This window comes from Rana temporaria, chromosome 12 (genome assembly GCF_905171775.1).
Source record: "Rana temporaria chromosome 12, aRanTem1.1, whole genome shotgun sequence".
NCBI lineage: Eukaryota > Metazoa > Chordata > Amphibia > Anura > Ranidae > Rana > Rana temporaria.
Window position 1 is genome coordinate 64,068,574 of NC_053500.1, and position 25,069 is coordinate 64,093,642.

A 25,069-nucleotide genomic window follows, 5' to 3' on the forward strand; every position below is an offset into this window, starting at 1 on the left:
ATAGGTGCTTGACTAATGGATCTTCTGCTCCCTCTGAAAATAGAATGTGAATTTACTATAGTGATATTGATTCTGTTCCCAGATCCTTTTGTCTTCTAGGCAAGTGCCTACTTATTTGTATAATACAGGCGGTCCCCGGGTTACAAACAAGACAGGAACTGTAGGTTTGTTCTTAACCACTTAAGACCCGGACCAAAATGCAGCTAAAGGACCTTGCTCTTTTTTGCGATTCAGCACTGCGTCGCTTTAACTGACAATTGCGCGGTCGTGCGACGTGGCTCCCAAACAAAATTGGCGTCCTTTTTTTCCCACAAATAGAGCTTTCTTTTGGTGGTATTTGATCACCTCTGCAGTTTCTATTTTTTGCGCTATAAACAAAAATAGAGCGACAATTTAAAAAAAAAAACAATATTTTTTACTTTTTGCTGTAATAAATATCCCCCAAAAATATATAAAACATTTTTTTTTTCCTCAGTTTAGGCCGATACGTATTCTTCTACCTATTTTTGGTAAAAAAAATCGCAATAAGCATTTATCGGTTGGTTTGTGCACAATGTATAGCGTTTACAAAATAGGGGATAGTTTTATTGCATTTTTATTATTTTTTTTTTTCACTACTAATGGCGGCGATCAGCGATTTTTTTCGTGACTGCGACATTATGGCGGACACTTCGGACAATTTTGACAAATTTTTGGGACCATTGTCATTTTCACAGCAAAAAATGCATTTAAAATGCATTGTTTATTGTGAAAATGACAATTGCAGTTTGGGAGTTAACCACAGGGAGCGCTGATGGGGTTATGTGTGACCTCAAGTGTGTTTACAACTGTAGGGGGTGTAGCTGTAGGTGTGACGTCATCGATTGTGTCCCCCTATAAAAAGGGATCACACGATCGATGACGCCGCCACAGTGAAGAACGGGGAAGCTGTCCCCGTTCTTCAGCTCCAGGGACCGATCACGGGACTCCAGCGGCGATCGGGTCCGCAGGTCCCGTGGTCCCAGAGCTTCGGACTGGGTCGCGGGCGTGCGCCCGCGACCCACGGCTGGGTGCTAGCACAGGACGTACCTATACATGCATGTGCCCAGCAGTGCCATTCTGCCAACATAATGTGAAGGAGGCGGTCCTTAAGTGGTTAAGTTGAATCAAAAAATCTATTTTTAAGCTTTTTGGAAAACATAGAGAAGGGTTATCACCCCTGTAACATTTGTTTTGCTGTCTGTGCCCCTGTTCAGAAGATTTCACCTCACTTTCTGTCCCAATGACAATTGGATTTTGAAAATTTGGGGTTATTAGGGAAACAAGGATTGGTGATAAAGCGTCAGTGGAGAGGAGACACCTTTTCCTCAAATGAACTCTTACAAGAGAGAATTTCCCTTCCTGGGGTAGATTTCCTCTCACTTCCTGTTGTCTCCCTCAGTTTGTAAGTAGGAGTCGTTTGTAAGTCGGGTGTTTGCAAGTAGGGGATCGCCTGTAATCTACTGCAGCTTCTAGAAAGAGTTTTTTTAGGAAAATAAAAAACATTTTTCCTAGGGGTACATTTCAAAGTAAACAGCTTTTCCGAATTATGGACACGGATCAAAATAATATACTTCTGTGTCTTGCTAATATCTACAAATGAAGATTTATTTTAGATGAATTCACGATTTATAGTGGAGACAATCTTCCTAAAAACTTTGTGAAATGATGTTCTGAAATCCTGGTTCCTTAGACTGTAAATAAGAGGATTGATGAGAGGAAGAATCACTGCATAAAAGACAGATGCCACTTTGTCATGAGCAAAATGTTGGTTAGGGTTTGGCCGAAAATAATTAAATATAGAAGAACAATAAAATATGAAGACCACTGTCAGGTGAGAGGTACACGTAGAGAAAACTTTACTCATTTTACCTTTAACTTTCATTTTCAGGACAGTTTTGAATATAGAGACATAGGACAGGATGATCAGTGTTAGAGGGAAAACTGCAAGGATGCCACCCATGACAAAGATGAGAAGAATGTTGATGTAGACATCACTGCAGGAGATCTGAAGCAACTGGGGAAGGTCACAGAAGAAACTTTCTATAATATCTGATCCACAAAATGTTAAATTTAACCCACACAGTGTGTGAATTAAAGCATTAGTACATGCAAGCAACCATACAATGGAGGCGAGCTGTAAACACACTTTCCAGTTCATGATCTGTGTGTAGTGTAATGGTTTGCATATGGCGGTATATCGATCATAGGACATGACAGCCAACAGTAAAAATTCAGCAGTGGCAAAGAGAAAAAAAAAGAAGACTTGAGTTATACAAGCTGTTAAAGTAATCTTTCTGCTGTTGGTGTGAAGGTCAAATAACATTCGTGGGACAGTTAATGTAGAATAACAGAGGTCCAAACTGGCCAGGTTCCCAAGGAAGAAATACATAGGAACATGGAGGCGAGAGTCAGTGACGATGAGGATAATGACCAGCAAATTCCAGAAAAATGTCAGAAGGAAGATGAAAAGGAAGAAGAGAAAGAGAGGGACCTGAAGAGCGGGAAGGTCAGACAGTCCGGAGAGAAAGAATTGATTCACAATGGTCTGATTTCTCATTGCAGAATTTTTCCTTTTATATGATAAGAAAAGTAAATAGAAATGAACAAAACATAAGTAAATAACACATTACAGCACTTCATTGACAGGATTGACTTATCTAATAGAGGATGACTTATCTAATAGAGGAATTTTCACACAAAATACAAAAATGTTAACTAAAAGTATATGCAGAAATCATGATCCAGTTTCTTGTTACTATGAATGACAAAATTTCATAAAAAAATCTTGGGTAGTGTGTCAAAGAGACTGACAGGACAATTCTTCCCAAAGAGCCCTTTCACATTGGCGGACCGTCAGGTCTGTCTGTCATCTTTTTAAGTAGACCCTATCTGACCCTCTAGTCTCCTCCATGGAGCCGCCGGTGTCAACGAACATGTGTCCATTGACACCCACTAACATCTGATCCTATCTGCTAAAAACAGACAGATGGCGATCCGTTCCCCTCCAGATCGGATGGCATTTGGGTGTAAATGGACAGGTGGTCCATTTACTTCCAACCGCCGATAAAGGACAGCGGGATGTGTCTGTGTTCACTCTGCATAAGTGGAGCGGACACGGACCAGCTATCCGCCTGCTCAGTGGGGATCAGCGGACAAATTCTCTGCTGAGCAGGAGGACTCCAACCGAACCCGCCTCCTGTGTAAGGGGCGTGGAAAAAAGATATGTTCCTGGACTGCCGCACTCTGATAGGCGATTTATTGAAACAAAATTAACAAAGGATAAAATCCAAAGCTGTATAACATCCAAAAATTCATGCAACACTGCAATCAATGGTAGAAAGTGGACATATGGGACAAAAAAGCTAACATGTTTCACATCATGGATAGATGCTTAGTCATAGCTGGGTTGTGTGAGGATCTGAAAGGATTTAAATAGAAAACTTTGAATGCATCCAAACCAATTAAAGCTGGTCTGCACAGCATTAATAAATTTGATTAAAACTGACACAACCCATGGTCAGAACAGCATCTGCACAATCAAAAACAATCAAAAACAAAAACACACATGTGTATGTGACATTCTAACCTAAAACACATTTTATGATATAGACTTTATAAGTGTATTTGAAAACATACAAAAAATGCAATAAATGAATAAATATATATATAAATATACTGGAAAAATAAAGTGCTATTAAATAAATATAAATGAAAACCGATATGAATGATATTGTGGTAATAAAATGTGGAGACTATGTGTGAATGTGGAGTTGTTCATCAATACGGTGCTGATCTGTGTTGGAAATAAAACATAACAACAATGAATTGTTGATTTGCAAGTGTGCAAAAACTGAAATAAAAATATGAATATAAACGTGTATTTATATAGTTATAAAAACATGGTCCAACATTAAGTGAAATAAATTTAATGGAAATAGATTAAATCAAATAAATTTTTTTTTAAATTAAGATCGGACCCATGTAGTGCAATAAATTAAATTAAATATTTGTTTATTTATTTATGTGCAAACAAATATGTTTAATGTTTGTATTAAATATTGTCATGCCCATGATGTAATATGGGCAAACCCCGACAAGCATGACGAGTATGCATGAAGAGAAATTATTTATAAACAAAAACATAAAAACATAATATAATTAGTATATTAATTTATACAAATTTTAGCAACTTAAGTTGTTATAATTACTACCAACAACACTTGTCATATAAACTAATCCATTGCATCTAAAAGAAATATAAAGAAATATGTTATTAACATAAATCTATGGACAGAAAAGGAATATATGAAATAAAATGACAGGTGTGATGTGGGTCGAGCCCTAAACACTGAACGTTAAAAATTAAAGGACCTGTCTGCGTGGTGTAAATGTGTATTTCATAACCAAAAAAAGGTCTGTTTTGATTTATTTCATCCCAAACAAAGGGAGTATATATAAACCAAATATACGTCCTGAAACTAATCCTGGAACAAGAAAACTTGTGTGCATTTAAAGAAAAGTATAATGCAAACAATATATAATCAATATATAATATAATATACAATATATAATCAATATATAATATTTTATAGGGCGGAGCGAGCGACGTGCTGACGTCATCCCCTCTCATCGTTGTAATCTCTACACGAGCGGCCTTTTTTTCTGCAAGCGTCCGGCCGCCGCTGCAGGTTTTGAATGCCTAACAGGTGTTGCCTTTGTGTACACCCTGGGACACAGACGTGAGCACTACATGCTGCCCTGTGGCCTTTATTTGGACTGCAATACTGCTGCCTATAGACGGCACCGTTGGCTAAGGCGTTCCTTGGATCTATATGTTTTGCTATCCTGCCACTGTCTGTTGTCCCAGCAAGCCTGAGACCATTCAGAATAGTGCATTTGAGCTGTAGTTTTTTGGTTGGGGTGATCAACCCTTAAAACCACGGACCATTGTGTTTAACCCTTAGTGGCTACTGAAAAGATTCCTGGCTTTCTTGAAAAAACTTCTACCAAAGTTCATCGCTGACTTTGCTGCTTTCTATCTCTACATATGTCATATATGCCTCATGGATATTCCCGTTGAAGGACCATTTGTCATATAAAGTTCTGTTTTACTGCTAAACATGCATTCCTCGTCTTCGTCCTGAAGAAGCCCCACGGCGAAACGTGCATTGGCGACTTCTGAGGAATATACAGTGGTCATTTTTTGTTAAATCATTTTGTAATATTGTTTATGTATTTATATGCTATTAAATATAATTTTTAAAAAAAAAATACTTCCTTGGCCTGAAAGTCTGACCATCAATGTCCACTTGCTAGATATTGCTTTTTTCTCATCCCACTGAAAATGTAATCCTGAGGGGCGTCTAGTATTCAAGAGAAATATCCACCGAACCTCTTGCTTACACAATATATTTAACTTATCACCACCTCTCTGTGGTTTTACAATTTTTTCTAGTCCCTGAATAACCAAACTGGAGGTGTCCTTGTGATGGACCTCTCCTGTGTAAGGGGCCTTAGAATTAGGGAATTGATTCTGTTGATCCAGGGTCTGTATGATCAGGACCTCAAATTAGGCTTCGAAATATGTGATTAAAATGTCCTAAATGCATATATACGACATTGATCACCTGCATCAATGGGCTTCTGTTTACATCAAAAATGCTTCTCTTCCCATACAATAAATAGACATTCAAAAGCAGTTTAGATCAAGCTGAGTCAAATGTAAGAAGATTGCGTCTGAAAGCACCTTATACTGTATATGCTCATTGGCACCAAGTTCAGTCTGAGGCCCCGTACACACGACCGAACATGTTTGCTGAAACTGGTCCACGGACCAGTTTCAGCAGACATGTTCGGTCGTCTGTACAGCCGAGCTGACAGGATTCAAGCGTACATTTGCCCGCCAGACCGCTTTCAAGCGGGCAAATGTTACTAAACTTGCTTAGAAACATGCCCGCTGGAATCCTGTCCGTCGGACATGTTCGGTCGTCTGTACAGACTTATCGTACATGTCCGAGCGGCCGCCATCCCTCGCATGCGTCGAATGACTTCGACGCATGCGTGGAAGCATTGAACTGCCAGGGCCGCGCATGTCGCCGCGTCATTGTCGCGGCAACGGCGCGGCCTCGTTGCCGCGAATCATGTACGCGCGGATTTCTGTATGATGGTGTGTACAGTCATCATACAGAAATCTCCGGGCGGGCATGTACGCTGAAAACGGTCCGGCGGACCGTTTTCATCGTACATGTTTGTCCGTCTGTACGAGGCCTAAGGTTTAGTATGTTTTCTCCTTTCACACCACGGAGCTGAATAGATCTTACTATTAGGAGAAAAGCTGGGAATCATCAATCTGCAATAGCATTTAATGGACCTTATATTACAATAAAGATGTGCCTATATACTTATCTCTATATGGGACATTAAGATACCAAATTTATATGTGTTTTTACATGGGATCTGGGGATTTTACACCAAACATTTATATCTTCTTCATATTACAGTACAGTTCTGTATGATGAGGCCCCTCCTCTGTGGTTAACATGTTGGATAATGGGATGCATTCTTCACCGAGGGTATCATCTTGTTTTTAAGAAATACAAAATTGTATGCTATTTCGTGATAATGCAGTTTGAATTGCAGATTACTGTCTCCCTATTGTTCCTGAAGCAGCAGGCACTTATCCAAGAAATGCGTTGAATTTCAGATATACCAATACTTAATTGAATCAAATCGAGAAATTGGTCACAATGGAATTCAGTACATTAAATAAGATAATAGGCCAAACATTCCACAACCTAACCAAAAAAAAAACGTCAGGCATTGTCTAATATCAAACAGAACTCAGAAATCACAATTAAGAACGTAGATAAAGGCAGAGCAGTTGTAATTCAGAACAGTACGGATTACCTTAGTGAGGCACTGAGGATCCTGGGAGACACAACCTACTACAAGACACTAGACACAGATCCAACCGAACCCTTCAAATGAGGACTTTTAATGCTCGTAGAAGAAGGCTGTGCCAATGGGCTCCTCACTAAAGATGAAAAATAATTATTAAAAGTTTGCAACCCCGAAGCGCTTCATTTTTACCACTTATCAAAGATTCATAAAGCCGTAAACAAACCTCCAGGCAGACCAATTATCTCTGGGATTCATTCACTTACCTCAAACACCTCTCCCAATATATCCATCACCATTTACAAAAATGTGTCCAATCTTCCATCCTTCACTAAAGACACAACAGACCTTCTCATTCATTTGAAAGATATCTGTGACAGACCTAGCCGGGATAGAGGCTTTTGAAGGGGACTGAATACTAGCCTCTTACCTACTGATCATGGGCCCTTGCATTGTGGGGAACGGTGCTCTTTGTGAGCTGTATGCCTGGGGAGCCTTAAAGGTGGTGTTACTTTGGATTTAGGTCCATGTCCCCCCAAGACACACAGACTCTGAGAACCCTGTATATGCCATATTAGAAATAGTGACTGATTCATAATGTTGGGACACATTCATACTGTTAGAAGATGTTAATGTCAACTCCAGCCACCTGTCTGTCTGTTGTCCGCTATAATGTAAATAAGTCTAGTATAACTTCTAAATGTACACATGATCGGAAATTCAGACAGCAAAAGTCTGATGTGAGCTTTTGTATGCTCCATCGAACTTTTGCCTGGCGGAATTTCTGCCAGCAAAAGTTTGAGAGCAGGTTCTCAATTTTTCAGACAGAAAAAATACTATCGGAAAATCCGATCATCTGTATGCTTTTCCGACGCACCAAAAACTATGCATGCTCTGAAGCAAGTACGAGACGGGAGCGCTCGGTCTGGTAAAACTAGCGTTCCTAATGGAGATAGCACATTCGTCACGCTGCAAATTATGGGATCTTTTAATGCAGTGCATCCTTTTGTTTTTTACAATGCTAGAATAATGAAGTTGTTTTGCTGCTGATATTCACACAAGTTCAGACAAACTTATTTCTTTATTATTTCTCGTGATCTCATGAATAAACTTTTTATTTTTTAAAACCAGATCTCCATAATGTTTAGGGTAAAGCACTACAATGGAGCTGACAAAATACATTGTTAAGTGACTAGGCTAGGTGTGTATGGGCCCAGGATAGCATGCTGGAGAGGTTAGTGAAGGCAAATATTTATGTAGGCCAAAAAAGAAGCATTAAAAGCTTACAGCATACATGAGGACAAAGGGGACATTCACATCACATTACAATCATGGTAATTAGGGAATGATGAAAGAAATACAATACGTTAGCATACTTTAAATGCATAGAATGTGATGTAAAAGGAGAAAACTTAGCTTAAAGTGGAGGTTCACCCTAAAAACTAATTTTTAACATTAGACTAAGCATAGTAAGGGCATTTACTTTCGGCACTTTTTTTTTTTTTCTCCATACTTACTTTTATATTCTGATTTGGTCCAGGGCTTCTGCGTTCTGATGACTCCGGGACTGGGCTATCCTATCCCTGCCTCAGGGTTCCGATGACTGCGGGACTGGGCGTTCCTATGCTTCTGTACGATGATTGACGACTTGTGAAACAGGTGACCTGTCGCACAACGTGCATCACCAGATTTCCGGAAATAGCCAAGCTGCGAGTCGGCACTATACGGCGCCTGCGCCCGCCGTGTAGAGCTGATTGTGCAGGCGCCGTATAGTGCCGACTCGCAGCTCCACTATTTCCTGACATCTGGTGACGCGCGTTGTGCGACAGGTCACCTGTTTCACAAGCCGTCAATCATCGAACAGAAGGATAGGAACGCCCAGTTCCGTAGTCATCAGAACCCGGAAGCCCTGGACAAAAACAGAATATAAAGGTATGTACGGAGAAAAAAAAATAACCTTCCGAAAGTAAATGTCCTTAGTATGCTGGCTCTGCTAGATGTAATTTAAAAAATATTTTTTTTGGGTGAACCCCCACTTTAACCCCCTTAGCGGTAAACCCGAGCGTGACTCGGGGTTGGTTTTCAATGCTATTATCGGTATCCCCGAGTCACGCTCGGGGTGGACGTGCAGAGTGTGCAGCGGCACGGCTTACCTTCTCGCTGGATCCACAGGCAAGTTACTTACCTTGTCCCTGGATCCAGCGATGCCACCCCGCTGTGTGAGCGAGCGGGTCCTCCTCGCTCGATTCACAGTCTCCCCGTGTGCTGCCGATCTCCGTTCCCTGCGACGTTACGACGCACGGGGGCGGAGAACGGCGCTAAATTCAAAAAAGTAAACAAACACAATACATACAGTATACTGTAATCTTATAGATTACAGTACTGTATGTAAAAAATACACACCCCCCTTGTCCCTAGTGGTCTGCCCAGTGCCCTACATGTTCTTTTATATAATAAAAACTGTTCTTTCTGCCTGGAAACTGTAGATTGTCCAAAAGTGTCCCTTTATGTCAAAAATGGTTTTAGATCAGCTAGAAAACAGCGATAATAAATTATAATCACTTGCAGAAATGTGCGATAGCGATTTGTGGGGAAATTCGTCATAAAAAAAAAAAATAATGACAGCGACAATTCTGCAACTGAGCAAATTTCAGTGATTTTGAGTTGATTACATTATTGAATAATTTTTATTATAATTATATTATTATTTGTTATAATTATTTATTATATTATAATTTATAATTTTGTTTTTAAAAAAAATGTCATACCCGGGATGCCTACAAGATTCTTGTTTGGTCAGATTTAAGTGAGTTATTCCTAAAAATTACAGGCCTACAGTACAAATAACCAAATTTCCTTGCAAAATAATTGTACCGCTTTTGGTACGTAATTCCAGACAGAATCATACCGCCAGGGAGGTTAATATAGTCCTTCTGCAGGACTTGTATGATGGCAGAACAGGTCTCTGGAATAATGATCCCCAGAGCCTGGGGGGAGATGCCTGTTGAGAACTTCTCCCTGTCGCCAAGTACCGCAACGTGGCACCTAGCCTCTGCTCGGGAGTGATGGCTTGCTTGTCCTGCTTCATTATATAAGGGGACAGCAAAGCCAACAGATGGTGAAAAATGGGGTCCATCATCCGGAGATAATTTCTAAAATCATCAGGATTATTCTCCTGGATCTCCCGCAGCAAAGGCATATGACAGAATTGGTCACCCTGGAGCAACCAATTCTTCGTCCATGAACTCCTCCCCACCCTGGAATTTCAGCTTTATAGTGCCGTCATACGTGTTGTACGTCACCGCGTTCTTGACGGTCCGAATTTGGTGTGACCGTGTGCACGCAAGCCAAGCTTGAGCGGAATTCTGTCAGAAAAACCATCCAACTTTTTTCCAATGGAATTTCCGCTCGTGTGTACAGGGCATTGTTGTTTGTGCTAATTAACCCTGCAATGGTATGAAGGAGTTTTGTGTTGATATGTATGGTAATGTGTATTGAAGTTAGGGAGTCACATTGGCTGCTTTAAGGATTAGTTAATTAGCTCATGTTAATTTATGTTTCTGGTTACAGGTATATTGTCAGAGTAATATGAGCAGGAGGGGTGACCTCCTCCTCAACTGTACATAAGACTTGTATTCTGGTTCTAATAAACAGTTCATGCTTAGCAAACAAACAAGTATTGTATTGTTTGTTGTTGATAGCGGTTGGAATATCTGATATCTATATTCAGACTAGGAGGAAGTGGTATATCACGAAAGCACTCAAGTGGAGTGTGGGACATTTTGTTACATTGGTGGCAAGCAGTGGGACACTTCCTGCAGTCTGGGACATCCAAACCTCTACCTGGATCCAAGGTCCGTGTCATGGTCTTACCTCTCTCCTGTCTCCTTCGTTTGACATGTGCTGGCGGCCATCTTGGTTTCTGGGTCTCTTGTAGCCTCCCACCCTGCGGCTCCTCCTTCCCACTGGGAGGAGCTGGATGCCTGGCTCATATATATAGGAGGTCTGTGGCTTCAGTTCCTTGCTTGGTCCTCCTGTGTTCACATGCTTCTAAGACTGCTGCTGCTTCTGGTTCCGATCCTGGCTTCGTCTGACTTCCCTGCTGGTTCCTGATCCTGGCTTCGTCTGACTTCCCTGCTGGTGTCTGATCCTGGCTTCGTCTGACTTCCCTGCTGGTTCCTGATCCTGGCTTCGTCTGACTACCCTTCTGGTTCCTGACCTCTGGCTTCGCAAGACTCTGCTTCGGTTTCACCATCCGTTTGGACTTTTGCTTTACAGCTTGATTTTCAATAAAGCCTTCTTATTTTCACTTATCTCTTGTTGTACGTCTGGTTCATGGTTCCGTAACAGTCCGGATAGCAAGAGAGGAGAGGTACAGATACCAGCCGCCATGGAAGAGGAATTCAGAAGGAGGTTGCGAGAGATGCAAAGGGACCAGTGTCAGCGCAGGTGGTGGTGGTTTGATTCTATGCGCTGTGTACTCTGGAAGGAATCACTTGCCTATGAGCAGTGACACCAAAGGAAAAGTTCCCCCCTCCATCCAGGAAAGGTACTGGTTGCCTTATGGATTGCGGGTGCTGTTTTTGGGAGAAAAACGGCACAGGGAGCAGACAGCTGAATTAAGCAGGCTGGTCTGGGCAGAGATGCAGCTGGATGAGAGCTACAGAGCCCTCCGGTGGCATGTATCCCAAGCATGCCCTTGAATGACAGCCCAACAGAAGGCTTTGGCTATGACGGCCTGGCACTGTTGTATGTGAAGCTGACAGGGGACCCTAACTTTGGGAATGATTTGGAGTGGCGGTTGGACGAAATCATGGCTTTCAGAGAAGGGCTACTGAACGTCTCAGAAGTGCACTGGGCACTCGAAGATATAGATTTTCTGGGCATTCAGGAATGGGAGCTGGAGATCGCCTACAGACAGCTGCTAGACTCTGCTCAGCACCAGTGCTGGGCTCCCTTTGCCTTGGACTATCAGGAAATACCAGATGACAACTCTGAAATCCTGCTTGAAGAGTTGACAATGTGGCACAGTAACAGTGGGCCAGATTCATGTACAATTGCGCCTGTGTAACGTAAGCCGTTTACGTTACACCGCCGCAAGTTTTCAGTTTTAGTGCCCGATCCACAAAGCACTTACCTGGAAACTTGCGGCGGTGTATTTGCGCGAACTGACGTCATTTTTTCGATCGGCGACGTGCGAAGCGTACTTCCGTATTCCCGGACGTCTTACGCAAACGACGTGAAATTTTAAATTTCGACGCGGGAACGACGGCCATACTTTAGACAACAATACGTTTGCTGTCTAAAGTTAGGGCACCCAAAAAAACGACTAACTTTGCGTCGGGAAACTAGACTATCAGCGATGTAGCGAACGCGAAAAACCGTTGTGGATCGCCGTAACTGCTAATTTGCATACCCGACGCTGGTTTACAAAGCAAACTCCCCCCAGCGGTGGCCGTGGTACTGCATCCTAAGATCCGACAGTGTAAAACAATTACACCTGTCGGATCTTAGGGATATTTATGCGTAACTGATTCTATGAATTAGTCGCATAGATACTCTGAGAGATACGACGGAGTATCTGAGATACTCCGTCGTATCTCCGCTGTGAATCTGGCCCATAGTTCTTTGCCAACCTACATCCGCAGCTATGGATGCAGAGGTCTTATGGCGGATGCAGCAAGTGCTGAATGACCTTGATGATCCTGTTTCTGCATGGGATGATCTTGGATGGAGGAATGTGCCTGTCCAGCAGCATGCCAGAGAATCGGCAGTGGAAAATCTGGAGATTGCCATCCCCAAACCTGAAGTGCTGACAAAAGGGCAGAGCCCTGCTAACCTCTGCCCAGCACCGATAGCATCTTCTGGATTCCACGGACAGGAGATGGTGAACCTCTATGTCCAGACACCAGTTGCAGAGACAGGGGATTTGATAGACTTTTCTGCTGAGGAAGAACAACCTGATGAGCCTCCAGCAGAAGAGCTGGTATCAGGGCCAAACTTCACTGAGCTCAGCAATAGCAGCATCTGTGGAGTTACAAGGAACTTCCCCAGCTGAAGCGCTGGCCACTGGACAGAAGGTCCAAGACCTCTGCCCCACATCTGTGACAGTTCCGGAAGGCTCAGGGTGACAAGGTGGCGATCACTTCCCAGCAGCAATTACAGGGGGAGAAGGGAGAGGAGGTATACGTTTTTCACTCCCCAACAGTCGGCCAGGGTGGAGGAAGCGGTCTTTCCTCCCGAGCAAAGATCCGTGCACCTGGGAGACAGTACCACAGACATGTCGTCCCAGCAGCTAGATGAGGGAATGGAAAAGGAAGCAGCTGGCTCACCTCCCCAATGGCAGCTACACAGTTTGGGAGTGGAGGAATCCAGCCTCCTGCCCCAACGGTTAGCCGAAGCGGATGTTGTGGAGTCCGAAGCAGAAGTGCTGGCAACAGGGCAGAGTGCTACCAACCTCTGCCCAGCACCGGCAACAACTGTGGCGATCCAGGGAGCCCGGGCAGACGGCCCCTCTCTCCAGTGACAAGCTGGTGTAGTGAAGCTGCTACTCCCAGCTGAATCACTGGCAACAGGGCAGAGCACCACTGGCTTCTACACAGCACCTACAGTGCCTCTATAGCTTTAGGAAACTGGGGACGATCAGCCCCTCTGCCCAGCAGCAGACCGAGCTGAAGTGCTGGCAGCCGGACAGAGAGTCAATGATCTCTGGCCCACACCTACTGGTGTCAACTATTCCTTGCAGCCAAGATTGGAGATCATGCGGACTGGCAATGTGAGTTTACTTTGCATGACTAATGCATGTCCAGACCAGGTGGAGGTCTGGGACCTTGTTAGTCGACTTCTGATGGGGGAAATGTGACAGACCTAGCCAGGACAGAGGCTTTTGAAGGGACTGAATGCTAACCTCTTATCTACCAATCATGGGCCCTGGCATTTGGGGAATGATGCTCTTTGTGAGCTGTATGCCTGGGGACCCTTAAGGTGGTGTTACTTTGGATTCAGGTCCATGTCCCCCCAAGACACACAGACTCTGACAATCCTGTATATGCCATATTAGAAGTAGTGACTGACTCATAATGTTGGGACACATTCATACTGTTACAAGATGCTAATGTCAACTCCAGCCACCTGTCTGTCTGCTATCTGCTATAATGTAAATGAGTCTAGTATAACTTAAAAGAGTCTTTCACCCATTGTTGTTTGTACCAATTAACCCTACAATTGTATGAAGGAGTTTTGTGTTGGTATGTATGATAATATGTATTGTAGTTAGGGAGTCACATCAGCTGCTTTAAGGGATTAGATAATTAGCTCATGTTAATTTATGTTTTTGGTTACAGGTGTATTGTTAGAGTAATATGAGCAGGAGGAGGTAACCTCCTCCTCAACTGTATATAAGACTTGTATTCTGGTTCTAATAAACAGTTCATGTTCTGCAAACAAACTAGTATTGTCTTGTTTGTTGTTGATAGCGGTTGGAATATCTGATATCTATATTCAGAATGGGAGGAAGTGTTATATGACGAAAGCACTCAACTGGAGTGTGGGACATTTTGTTACATTCGTTTTGTTACCATATCCCTTGGGAAAAGGGGTACAGCTGGCTTACGCTAGATGTTTCATCATTATATTTAAACATTCCTCATTACAATTGGATATCCCGATCCCCTTATGCCAAGGTTACAGGTCGATTTCATACTCCAAGGGATTGATTATATCCTTTCACACAACAATTTTTCACTTTTAGACAAGTTCTATATTCAGACAAGAGGGACAGTGATAGGAACTTGCTTCACACTCAGTTATGCAAACTTGTATATGGGAGCCTTCGAGCAGGAGTTCATCTATACCAACAATCCTTTCTGGGAACACATCAAATTCTACAAGCATTATATGGATAACTTAATCTTCATCTGGAACAGAGACAATAGTAAAATTGGTGCACTTGTCCAACATTGAGGCCCCTTTCACACTGGGGCGGGAGGCGCAGTGGCGGTATAGCGCCGCTAAAAATAGCGGCGCTATACCGTCGGAATTGCCGCGGGATTCGGCCACTAGCGGTATTAATCCCAGCTAGCGGCTGATAAAGGGTTAATACAGCCCACAATGCGCCTCTGCAGAGGTTACCGCGGTTTCCCATTGTTTTAAATGGGAAGGAGCGGTATACATACTGCTCCAAAGATGCTGCTTGCAGGAGATTTTTTTCTCCCTTGCCAGCGCATCGCCTCAGTGTGAAAGCCCTTGGGCAGGAGTTTTTCAGGCGGTATAGCAGCGCTATTTTTAGCGCTGTACCACCTGAAAAACTCCTCAGTGTGAAAGGGGCCTTAAATCCCAAAATCGCACTCTTCGCAGACGACGTTTTCTTTTTTCTAGGAGAAGTTGAAACCACACTGGATAAAGTGATGCAATCGGTAGATGAATTCGGCCAGTTTTCAGGCCTGACAATCAACTGGGAAAAATCCGCCTTGCTACCACTTGATCCAGTTGATCTCCAGTTTCTGCCAGGTGCCTCTTAATTAAGAGTGGTCACAAAATTTAAATACCTAGGGATCTGGATAACGAAGGATGTTTCCCAATACGCTAACTTAAATCTCGATCCATTGTTACTGAAGTGGAAAAATAAATGCGATATCTGGAAAAGACTTCCTCTGTCCGAAGCAGGACGATGTAACTTAATAAAAATGTTATGGCAGCCGCAATTATTATATCTACTTCATAACTCGCCATCATGGTTAGGACAAAAGTGGTTCAAAAACATAGAATCGCTATTTAGAGAACTTATATGGAAGGGAGGTCAAGCCAGGATAAGTCTTCAAACACTTCAACTCCCTGTAAAAGAAGGGGGGATGGCGGTTCCACACCCAAGGCTATACTTTATAGCGTCGCAACTACAACACCTCGCGGGGTGTGGAACCGCTGAGGGAGATGGTTCCATCAGCCGGCTGTTGTTAACAGGAAATCCCCACAAATTGTTGGTGGAAGCTCTAGAAGCAGACTTTTCCCCCCATAAATACCCGACTACAAAATTAGCTATTAAAATATGGCATACAACAAAGGCATTACTGGGGTATGTTGGCCCAACAGAATGTTCCCCCCTATGGAAAAATAACAATCTACAGGAAGTAATAAGTATAGAAGAATCTGGAGAATGGAGGAGACAAGGTATAAATCGCCTAAAGCATCCGTTTGAGGGTAACACCTTGAAAACATTCCTTGAATTAGTAAGGGAATTCAATATTTCAAACAAAACATTTTATAAATACCTACAGGTGCGTCATGCCATCCAAGCACAATTCAGCTCCCAAACAGTTATATGGGACCAGATCCCCGTCCTTCTTAAAGTAAGTAAGGCAAGAACAGCTAAGGGTTTAATATCAGCAATTTACAACAGTTTGGGCGCCAGTGCGATAAGTACAGCGTCCAAGAGTAAAGTGGCGTGGGAAAGAGATGTGGGAACAATATCATCCGAACAGTGGGATAGGATCATTCAACAAGGTGCCTTGGTTTCAATCGCTCCGGCCCAAAGACTGTCCCACCTGTTTTTACTACACAGGGTATACCATACCCCTCATAAAATGTTTAGTAGTACGCTTCTCTAGGCAGGGGTTGGGAGGGGGGGATGGGGGGGGGGAGGGAGAGGAAAGATTACTGGCTAGGAGAGCTAGCAGACATCAGGTATCTTTGGTTAGGCAAACTAGGATTAAATTTAGTATGGTTTGGAATGGTGTGTTGTTTCTTTGCTTGCCTGTATGTTGTAACCAGATCACCTTCTTAATTGATTGTTTGTTGGTGCAAGTTAATCAAAAATCAAATAAAAAACAATTATATAAAATAAAAAAAAAGAAAGGGGCCTTAAATGACAACGAGTAGGGTCTGTCTTTTACCTACAACACCCATCCTAATTAGGTGGACTACCTGGTTGCCAACCTCATGGGCAACAAAGATGGAACTATAACCAGCAAAAACTACTTCAAGCTAGTAGATAGGGCTATTACAAAATACAAATATTTGAAAAAGCCATTACAAACTGGTGTTCTGCGCCCATCCTTTCAAAACTTGATGAATGAAATTGAATAATGGAATGGTGCATTATGAATCAATTGATACATTTAAGAATCAGTATTGGAGTACCCAACTGTCAAACGGTAATACACTAGGCTGGTGCGCCTTTCTTTTTCTTCTTTTTGTTCTCTGCTAGGATGTCCCTGAAGGGCAGCAAGGCCTTTGTTATCAGTTTTGATTTTGTGGAAATTCCCATGTGGAAATAGTGACTAACTGTCGGACAACCCACCCGTGCGCAGGAGCTTGTGTGTTTTTTGTGGATGTATATTATGTCTACAGTATATGTACTTGGAACAGCATTTAACAAGTGGTTTACTTCCAATACAGTACTTCTAATGATATGAATAAAAACATATGATTTTACTTTATATTGTTGTGATTTGATGCAGTTTTTTTTTTGTTAGGGTTTCGATATACATTTACACATATTTGTATACGGTGTATACAATTTAGGATGTGGTAAAATTATAGATATTGCCCTCCCTTCTTACTTGTTTTTGGGTTCAGAGTGCAGAAAGCTGCAAAAAAGTCAAAGCTTTAAAAATGCTTTTTATGTTATGAAGAAATCCATTTTATTATGTATTCACATTCTTTAGAATGATTAGAAACGATCCCACCTATGTACTGCCTACAATTGTAATACTGATGATATATTTTCATAAGCATGATTATAATAAACTTCAAATGCACCAAATATACGGAACAGATATTTTTAAAGATCTTGGCCCAGATTCACAAAGCACCGACGTATAACACGTTACGCCGACGTAAGTGCCAATATGCGACGGCGTATGTGTGCGGCAGACCCACGAACCAAAATGCGCCTAAAAACAGGCTACACCCCGTAACTTGCACACGCCGGCGTAGGGTGGGTGCACATATGGGCTGGGCGCATGGTACTGCTCCCATTGATTAGCCATTTAAACATGCAAATGAGGGAAATACGCCGATTCACGAACGTGCGTGTGCCCAGGACATGCTACGCAAGATGCGCGTAAGTTGTACGTCCGGCGTAAAGTTATTCCCCATAAATGAGGTGCAACCCGGCAACAGACATGCACAGGTCTGCACCAGGGAAAACAAGCCGGCGTATTGTGTGTTGGACGTGTTTCTGGCTGAGCGTACGTTAGGTTCACGGCTTGTGAGCAGGTGCAGGGGGGTGCTGTGCATGCGTCCACGTCACGGCGCATGCTCAGTTCGTGATACGTACCTGTCTGGTGCTCGGCCCATAATTTGCATGGGGTCATGCCCACTTCCACCTACGCCACGATGGCGCAGCGTTGGGAGCACTGGCTTGCTGAATGCAATGCTTGCCTCTCCGCGCTACATTGGCGTGGCGTACGGTGTGTGCTCTACGGCGGCGTAATGTGCACCTTGCTCTCTGTGAATCTGGGCCCTTGTGTGTCAGATACCTTGGTTGGAGGTCAAAATTACTAGAGGGCTCCCCTTGTGGCTTTTCTTCAAACACCTTCTCCTGAGTATGGACACAGAGTGCAAGACAAGTAATACAGGTGCTGGTAGCCAGGTAGCAAATCGTGGTATTTGAGCTGTAGCCAACAATGGTGGAGAAATACCAGAGAGCACCATAAGATAACAATATCACAAACACAAAAACACAGGTCACAAGGAAGCTGAAGAAGATCCAGTGATTACCAGACATCCTAACCACCTTTAAATAGGCAGATGCCACCATTCCCAAAATGGAACATGCGTGGGTGCACGCCAAATCCATGCAGACGTGCGCATCGACACATGCGTCCACATGCAGATGCACCAATGTGTAAGTGCACGTTGGTTACTAGCCACAGTCCATCTGTATGCTGGTGCATGTGCACAACTATTGTCTTCTGGACAGTACCCCCATTCCCATGGGCAGCCTCCAGAAAGCTATTCTGGCAATCTTTTCTGGGAACCTGTTGGCAAAGTCTTGGAGTAACTCAGGAGGAGTGTGAATTTTTTCTTTTGGCCCCAGGAATTCTCTTCAGGGGGGTAATCTTTTTTTGTTTGATATACTGTATCTGGTTTCCTTGCTTCCTACAGTTCAGGATGAATTCCACTTTGTACTCCAATTATTTACCTACAGTTATAGGTGGAGATGGTGGAACACTTATGCCGCGTACACACGGTCGTTTTTCGGCATGAAAAAAAATTAAATTTTTCAGCATGTCCAAAAAACAACATTTTTCCAACTTCATCATTAAAAACGATGTTGCCCACACACCATCGTTTTTTAAAAACGATGAACAAAGCGCTGTGACGTACAACACGTACGACGGCACTCTGAAGGGGACGTTCTATTCGCCTTTGGGCTGCTTTTAGCTGATTCCTTGTTAGTAAAAGACGATTCGCACTTTTTTGTCTGTTACAGCGTGATGAATGTGCTTACTCCATTATGAATGGTAGTTTTACCAGAACGAGCGCTCCCGTCTCATAACTCCATAACAATAGCTTCTGGGCATGCGCGGGTTTAAAACGTTGTTTTAGCCCACACACGATCATTTTTTACAACGCGAAAAATTACATTTTAAAAAACGTCATTAAAAAATGCAGCATGTTCGAATTTTTTTTTTTTCGTTTTTCAGAAGCCGAAAAACGATGTGAAGCCCACACAATGATTTTAAATGACGTTTTTAAAAATGACATTTTTTTTCATGCCGAAAAACGACCGTGTGTACGCGGCTTTATTCTTGGAAATGTATCAGGCACAGCTGGATTAAGTAGCAAATCATGAAATACCAGATGAATTTAGTAAGAACTGGGTGATACCAATTCATAAGCTACTCTAATTAGTTTAACATATCTAGGATCATTCTTCTGTGAAGGACATGCAAGTTTCAGATTAGATGTGGCTAGCCACTAGCCAGACTTTGTCTCCCACCTTTAGAACCTGCTCTCCTCTCATCCTTCTTTTTATAAAACTTCTTGCTGTCGTCCTGAGCTTTTCTCAAACATCAGAGGTATTGCTCCAGGGTTATCTGATCATTACTCTGATGGTGGAATGCAAAGGACAGGCAGATCTCAATCTTCAGAGCAATGTCCAAAATCTGGAAGTGAAATGTACTCCCCTATCAGACATACGGTCCCTTAGTACTCCATGTAATCATGTCTCTGAAGCCATAGGCGTGCCGATCATGCAAATAAAGTAGGTCATCTTGGACAAACAATCCACAACCAAATAAAGGAGGTAAACCCCCCCCCCCCCCCCCCCCCCCCAAGGAAGGGATGATGAAATTCATAATGAAATCCATGATGATATCCATAGAAATTATTTCCCAGGGGTGTGATTAGGCAATGGCCCTTATAGACCCCATAATTTAGATTGTTTGGCTTTGTTGCATGATCTTACATCAGCCAGCCAAAAGGAACATTAAATCAGCTAAAATCTCTTATAAGTCCTCGTAATGGATGGTCATAGATGGTTTTGAGCAGTGGCGGCCCATCCATTAGGGGCGCCTGGGCACAGCTCCTTCTCTCCACACCACCCACTATATATTACAGCAGCAGGGGTGTTTTTTTGAAGCACCTGATTAGAGCCATAGGCTCTGATAGGCTTCAAAATAGGATGGGCTTGGAACACAGAGCATTGTGCCATGAGCCCACCCAGATGTTACAACTAGAGTTGTCACCTTTTCTTGATTTCGAATCTGAACACTTTAGTGGCGCACGGCTATTTTTTGTTTTGTTTAGTATACTCTTGTAGCGCTACCTCCTAAGGAGCCGCTGATTGAATTTGGGATCGGCGTGTTAAGTTACCTCTATGTGATGTCTAGGGGTGAAGGTAGTGAGTAGAGCAGTAATCGAATGTCCAATCTGTAGATGAAGTTTTCCAAATGCTTTATTTCTTGGTCCAACACGACCAACACATCAACTTGAGGTAGACAGGATAGGTTAATGAAAATAGAATAACTTTGCGGTATCAGGCTTTGGATAAGGAAAGCAGTCCTGCCTTCTGTAATTGTATCAGTACGTCGCCACTCTAGGCAGAGTGGGTGAAGTTCCCCTGCCACAGGCCTGGCAGCCAGAGCATCACTTGAGGTTTCTGGGAGGAACAAGTCTCTGCCACAGACTTGACTCTAATTGGATGTTGAGGCCTCTGCCACAGGCCTAGTACAAGGTTAAGTTGAATGATAGAGTGAATCCTCCTAGTAAATCATGCTAGGGTCACCGGATGACAGTGCAAGTGTACCTGTCAATGTCCGGTCACCAGATCCCCGATGGTTCGTTCAAGCCCTTTTGGATCACCTGCCTCCGGGTTCTCCTCAAGCCGATCCCCCACCGAACGGCATACAGCCTGGGATCTCCTCAGTAGAAGTGGGGACCCAGTGAGTCACTGGGGCCCCTTAGTAGCATCAGTTGCTCCAGGCCAGAAGGGCCCAAAGTCGGGAACTCCGCGTAGCACGCGACCCCAGGCCAGTTGGGCCATAGTGGTGGGGCCGTGACGTGCGCACACCCTAAAGGTGGGTGCCGCTCCCGGAACTAGGAACCTGCGAAGAACCCAGAACAACGGCCTCCGCCACAGAAATACCCCTCCTCAGCATGCCCTGCGAGGGAAAACTCCTCTAATTGGCTGCTGGGAAGAAGCGGCTCCGCCTGGATCCCTCTGGCGCCACCTGCCGCTCAGAGACGAGACCACACCCCTGGAACGCAGACTGACCCACAGAACAATCCAGATTTGGCGACAGCCAAATTTAACAAAATCAAGAATGAGAGCAACATAACTCCCCCACTAAATTTAACATAGCGTCCTTTCTGAAGGTAAAGGGGCGCTACACTCTATAGGATTAGTAAAAGATCTGGGACACCTTTGGAGAGTAATAATGCAAAGGATGGGGGGTGCACATGGGGGGGTAGTATAAATAGGAGCGACTGCAAAGGGAGGGATAGGGGGGTGGCGACCAAAGACAGTGGGAGAAAAGTGAATGAAGGGGATGACTGGGGATAGAAAGAGGTGATGCAGCAAGGATAGGTGGTAGGTTGGTGGAGTTGGAGGAGATACAGAGAAGGATGGGGAGGGGGAGAGGAATGGAATGAGACTTGCAGAGAGAAGGGATCTTGCTCTATAAGGTGAGATGCGGATGGAGGTGAGTAAGGAGGCAATGATCAGAGGAGGACCAGAGTCGTGGTGAGGGGAAGGAAGAGGCTGAATAATTGGGAGAACGGTAGTTCTGAAGTGAGATGCGCCATTGCTGGTAGGAGTGAGAGATAGAGAAGCATGTAATGTGAATGAAAGGCAGTTATGTTGTGTTACAGTGGGGGTGGAACAAAGCATGGATGGATGAGGAGCAGGAGAGGCTCAGGGAGCAGCCAAGTGAGAAGGGAAACAGTGCAGGGGGTAGAGTGTAAACTGAAAGTGCCGATGAAGGGGGAGAGCTGGGGGCTGTCATAGAGGGAATCCTAATGGGATTAAGTCTGAATAATGTGTCCGGGTTTCAGGTGAACTAAAACCCAGACACATGATTCAAAACTCGAACTGTCCGGGTGAATCCCAGACAGGGCTGGGGCATGGATTTTTGACACCCTAGGCGAAACCTCATTTTGCTGCCCCCCCTTGACTCCACCCCCTCTGTCCTGCCCATGTATACCCCACCTTTTTAATGAAGAGTCCATGAAATGCAGCCCCACCAGCGCCCATCAAATGCAGCCTCACCAGCGCCCATCAAATGCAGCCCCACCAGCGCCCATCAAATGCAGCCTCACCAGTGCCCATCAAATGCAGCCTCACCAGTGCCCATCAAATGCAGCCTCACCAGCGCCTGTCAATGCAGCCTCACCAGTGCCTGTCAATGCAGCCTCACCAGCGCCCGTCAATGCAGCCTCACCAGCGCCCGTCAATGCAGCCACACCAACGCCCATCAATGCAGCCTCACCAGCGCCCATCAATGTAGCCTACTCATGCCCATCAATGAATGTTTGCTTGCTTCCATTCATTCAGGAGTTGGGACACAGTCCTCCACTGCCACTGCGCCTCTGACACTATGTACAAATGTGCCCATCAAATACGGCCTCACCAGCGCCCATCAATGCAGCCTCACCAGTGCCCATCAATGCAGCCTCACCAGTGCCCATCAATGCAGCCTACCAGCGCCCAAAAATGCAGCCTCACCAGCGCCCATCAATGCAGCCTCACCAGCGCCCATCAATGCAGCCTCACCAGCAACCATCAATGCAGCCTCACCAGCGCCCATCAATGTAGTCTACTCGTGCCCATCAATGAATGTTTGCTTGCTTCCATTCATTCAGCAGTTAGGACACAGTCCTCCGCATGGAGCTCTGGCTGCCTGCTGATGTTGTCTGATGTCTGCTTGTTGCAGAGAAAAGAGAGTAGGAACACCAGTGGTCAGGCGCCCCTAGGCAGCAGTGTGCCCTAGGCGGCTGCCTAGTTTGCCTAGTGGTAGCACCGGCCCTGATCCCAGACAGGTGGCAACCCTAGTTACAACAGCGAATGAATATTCACTGTTTTCACACTGATCCTAAATCCAGCCAATCAGAAGCAGGTCTGAGACCTGTGTTCAGATTGGCCCACAAGAGAAGACTCCCCACTGGCTGGCGCAGAGAAAAGGAAGCTGCCAGTGAAGCACTGCATAGATGGGGTAAGTGCACCAGACCCGCCCGCCCCCCCCCCCCAATCCCCATTTTTTGGAGGGGCAACAATCAGTACCACCCCCCCCAAAAAAATTACCACTGGCCGCCACTGGTTTTGAGCGCTTGTAGCAAGACTTTGTGAGTAATAAAGATCTTGTTATTGTGCCACCATACTCCCTCTCATTTCTGGCAAGTGGTGTTTTCAGGTTCTGGCCTGGGCATAGTACAGAAGCTTGTTTAACCACTTCACCTACGCAAGGGAGGTGAAGGGATAACCCTTCTTGACCAGGCCATTTTTTGCGATATGGCACTGCGTTTCTTTAACTGACAATTGCGACGCTGTAACCAAATAAAATGTGTGTCCTTTTTTCCCCACAAAGCTTTCTTTTTTGTGGTATTTGATCACCTCTGCAGTTATTATTTTTTGAGCCATAAACAAAAAACAACCAACAATTTAAAAAAAAAAAAAAAAACAATATATATAAACAAGCATTAAGCCCTCTGAGACATATCATACAAACTCTATGAGAGAAACATACATGATTTTTCCAAGCAACAGCTATTCCATTCCCACATTACCCTCATATACATGTAGCGCCCCCTTACTTTCAGTATGAGCACTACGCTAAAGTTAGTGGGGAATGGCAGAGTTATTTTGCTCCCATTCACAATTTGTTAAATTTGGGCTGCTGTCATTCCTGAACTGTCCTGTAGGTCAGTCTGCGCTCCAGGGGTGTTGGTTCCACCCCTGGGCGACAGGTGGCGCTAGAGGGGTTCTGGCAGAGCCGCTTTTCCCCAGCAGCCAATTAGAGGAGTTTTCCCTCGCAGAGCATGCTGGGGAGGAGTATATCTGGGGCAGATGCCATTTTCCTTAGTCCTTCGCGGGTTCCAGGTTCCAGGTGCGGCACCCACCTTTAGGGTGTGCGCATCCAACGGACCCCGGTGATGGCCTACCAGGCCGGGGTCGCATTCTACGTGGAGTTCCCGAGAGGGGCCCCAGTGACTTACTGGGTCCCCAGTTCTATTGAAAAGATCCCAGGCTGGGTGCCGCTTGATTGGGGGGTGGGCTTGAGGAGAAACCGGAGGCAGGTTGTCCAACAGAGCTTGAACGAACCATCGGGGATCTGGTGACTGGAATGTTGACAGGTACACTATTGCTGTCATCCGGTGACATATGCTTAATCTACTGGGAGGATTCGCTCAATCTCAATCTGTTCATTTAGCTCATTTAAGTAATTGGCCTGTGGCAGAGGCCCAGAGCCAGGTCTGTGGCAGAGGCCTGTTCCTCCCAGAAAACCTAAAGTGACACTTTGGCTGCCAGGCTCGTGGCGGGAGTCTGTCCGGGGGCACTTCACCCACTCTGGCTGGAGTGGCGGTGAACTGCAATTGATACTACTGAGAGCAGGATTGCTCGGTTCATATCCAGGCCTGATACTGCAAAGTTCTCTCTCTTGCTTCATCAACCTTTCCTCCCTATTTGATGTTGATGTTGGCCGTGTTGGGC

At 44.4% G+C, this 25,069-nt stretch overlaps 1 protein-coding gene across 1 annotated transcript; it reads right to left on the reverse strand.

The window, feature by feature from the left end:
- Positions 1 to 1,388: 1,388 nt before the first annotated feature.
- LOC120919285 (olfactory receptor 5B12-like) lies at positions 1,389 to 2,578 on the reverse strand. The gene has a single exon (XM_040331363.1). It carries the CDS (start codon positions 2,576 to 2,578, stop codon positions 1,631 to 1,633), a length of 948 nt encoding a protein of 315 aa, XP_040187297.1. The 3' UTR covers positions 1,389 to 1,630.
- Positions 2,579 to 25,069: the final 22,491 nt, after the last annotated feature.